The sequence below is a fragment of the Vigna unguiculata genome, chromosome 1 (assembly GCF_004118075.2).
Source record: "Vigna unguiculata cultivar IT97K-499-35 chromosome 1, ASM411807v1, whole genome shotgun sequence".
Classification (NCBI taxonomy): domain Eukaryota; kingdom Viridiplantae; phylum Streptophyta; class Magnoliopsida; order Fabales; family Fabaceae; genus Vigna; species Vigna unguiculata.
In genome coordinates, this window is record NC_040279.1 from 38,864,784 (window position 1) to 38,868,095 (window position 3,312).

General features: G+C 34.7%; 1 protein-coding gene across 1 annotated transcript; it reads left to right on the forward strand.

Annotated features, from left to right (window-relative positions):
• Positions 1–287: 287 nt before the first annotated feature.
• LOC114176496 (plasmodesmata-located protein 7) lies at positions 288–2,147 on the forward strand. The gene is made up of 3 exons (XM_028061559.1): positions 288–1,311; positions 1,497–1,610; positions 1,689–2,147. Exons 1-3 carry the CDS (start codon positions 582–584, stop codon positions 1,694–1,696), a joined length of 852 nt encoding a protein of 283 aa, XP_027917360.1. The 5' UTR covers positions 288–581; the 3' UTR covers positions 1,697–2,147.
• Positions 2,148–3,312: the final 1,165 nt, after the last annotated feature.

Consider the following 3,312-nt stretch of genomic DNA (forward strand, 5'->3'; position numbering starts at 1 on the left):
TGACACAATTTAATTAACGTAACAATATAATATTCCGTGTTATATTAAGAGGATTCTGAGTAATTTAAATGAAGTACCTTCATTTTAATTTCTTTTATGGAGGCTGTCTCAGTCTCTCTCGTTTTAATATAAATTTGTGTTAACCTACAACATTTTTTTTGCAATAATCACAACCATTATTCGACATTCATTTTGAGATAAACTTCATTTTATTTGCCACATTAATTACATGACATGAAAATCACTGTTCAAAAGGTAGATAGAGCACACATGGTGGGTAGTAAATTAAGAAGGAAAAAGTTTTGTGTTTTATTATTGAGCTCAGAGATAACATGGCTATGGCGTGGCATGGAATTGCTTATTTAAAGCAACTCCATGTCCAACCTCGCAGGTCTTCCACTCTTCACTCCTCCATTCCCAAGCAACACCAACCCATCATTTATTATATCACCAAATCAAATCAAATCCCCATGACATAACTTCACCATCTCCTTCCGACATACACATGCATTAACTAAAACACATCCTCATCATCAACCTCGTACGTCAACCAAACCAACCCAGTACTTCTCAGAAAACAAATGGCGAAAACGAAACCAACCCCAGCTCTATTCTTAATCTTATTCTCTCTGGCCACCTTCTTCGTTCTCTCTCTATCCTCTGCCGCCGACTTCTTCCTCTACGGCGGCTGCACGCAGCAACGGTACGCCTCCAACTCGCCCTACGAGTCAAACCTAAACTCGCTTCTCACCTCGCTGGTCAACTCGGCCACGTACTCCTCCTTCAACAAGCTCACCGTGGTGGGCTCCAGCCAGAGCGACGTCGTCCACGGCCTCTACCAGTGCCGCGGCGACCTCGCTATGCCGGACTGCGCCGCCTGCGTTACCCGTGCCGTCGCTCGAGCCGGCCAGCTTTGCCCGGCGGCGTGTGGCGGCGTGGTGCAGCTCGACGGGTGCTTCGTGAAGTACGACAACTCCACGTTCCTGGGCGTGGAGGACAAGACGGTGGTGCTGAAGAGGTGTGGGCCCTCCATGGGGTTGGGGTCGGGCACGACCGGCGAGAGGGATGCGGTGTTGGGCGGTTTGGCGAGTTCGGGTGGGTTTTTTCGGGTCGGCGGGTCGGGTGAGGTGAAGGGCGTGGCGCAGTGTTGTGGGGATTTGAGTTTCGCGGAATGTCAGGATTGTGTGGGGGATGCGATCCGACGGCTGAGGAGTGAGTGTGCTGCTGCGGAATATGGGGATGTGTTCTTGGGGAAATGTTACGTCAGGTTCTCCACCAATGGGGCTCGTGCATACAACAATAAAGCCCATGGTAAGGCCCAAATCTTAAACAAAAAATAAAACAAAGTCGAAGATTTGTGGTGATTGTGGCTTGACTTTGATTCCTGAACGGGAAAATTTGGAGGGTAGAAAGATTTCAAAATGTTATAATTTGTACCAATTATATGCATTATTAATTATGTTATTAATTTAGTTTGTTGGATTGGTGTTGAGCAGGAAAATCCGACAACGAAGGGGAAAAAACATTTGCAATAATTGTTGGATTATTAGCTGGAGTGGCTATACTCATTATTTTCCTTGCTTTCTTGAGAAGGATTTGTGAGGGACACGGTAAATAATTATCATTTTTCTCTCCTGTTTCTCTTTTATTTAATTAATAATTAACAACATTTTTTTTTTCTCATGCAGGTAAATAAATAAATTTAAGTTTGTTGAAATGAGTGGGACGACACTGAGTGCTTTTGGAGGGTCTTTTGTTTTCCTTTTTATCTTGACAACATCTTTTACTTTCTTTTTTCTTTGTTGGCCTCACTCTTTATGATTCCCTTTATTACAAACTTGAATCCAAAAGAGGAGCTTGATGAGGATTCATATGGGAAGACTGAGTCGAATGCAAAAGGCAAAAGCGAAAGTTGAACAAAAGATTCTGTTTTCCTCACTCCACTTAACAACTTGCTTTGTCTCATCTCTTTGCAAATAATTATTTTTTATTTTTTTCATTTTTAAGTTGCATCAGATTTCTCACTTTGTGTATGGTTAGTATATGCAGCCATGGAGTTTTGGTTGAGTGTATCTTATATACTATACTTTTGGTGCCAAACAATTTCAATACTTTGACAGTTCATGATAGCTTTTTTGTTCTTTCAAACCTATGTTTAAATCTGTGTTTGACTTAAAGCATTATCTTCAAGGAATCCAAGAGTTTAACTAGGGTTAACAGAAGTACTCAACTAGGGCTATGAAAGAAAATTCAGGAGAAAGGTGTATTTATATATCATTCTTTTGTTAACTTTTAACAAGATAAAAGAAAAGAAAAATAATACTATTGTTTTCATCTTCTGATTAAGAACAAGAGACTGAGTGATGAATGGTTCATATAGGTTGAAACCCTTTAAATAAATTATCAAGATTTCAAATTTTAATTCTTTGAATGTAGAGAAAATTCTACCTTACATGTCTTCATATCTCTTGAAAAATTATAAAAAAAATATCTATTTAAACTGGAACACGGTATGAAAATTTGTATCGTTAATAATTTATTTTTTACAAATATTTATTTGTTACTAAATTATTTATAACCATTATATTCAATTAAAAATCATGTGTATACCTATATATAATGCAGATTTTTTTCTCAATTTTATAAGTAACTGTTATTTTAAACTAAAATAATTATGTTTTATTTTTATTCTTTAAATAAGCTTTAATTAAAATTTAGTTATTTTTAAATTAAATTATTTATCTACAATAAAAAAGGAAACACACGCATGTTTTATCACTAGTTTGCATCATATATAAAAAAAAAGGTTATATACATTATTTGTTGTTAATTTAAGGAATTTTTTATCATTAATTAGCCATTAATTTCTTAATGTTTTTAGTATTTATTTAAGAAATTACTTAATATCAAATAACACAATATTCTTTTAATGAAGAACTTGTAAATTTAATTTTATCTTACTCAACATTATTTATACATTTTCATCATATTCTATTTTAGATTGTGTGAGATTTAATTTTTTATTATATTCTAACTAAATAGATAACATCGACTTGGTGCGTGAATAATAATATAAAATTACCACCTCTTTAATAAATTTAATAAAGTACTCTATTACTGTGTTTGAACATAAAGTTGTACTTAATTTAAGAAAAAAAGTTTGATAAACAGCTATTTGACAACTATTTAATAATAAATTAAATCAAGATATCCAGTTCAAAAATATATAAAATAAATTATTGAAGAAAAATAGTTATAAGATAATTGTGTATATAATAATGAAGTTATTAATATATCATAACTCTTCCTTTA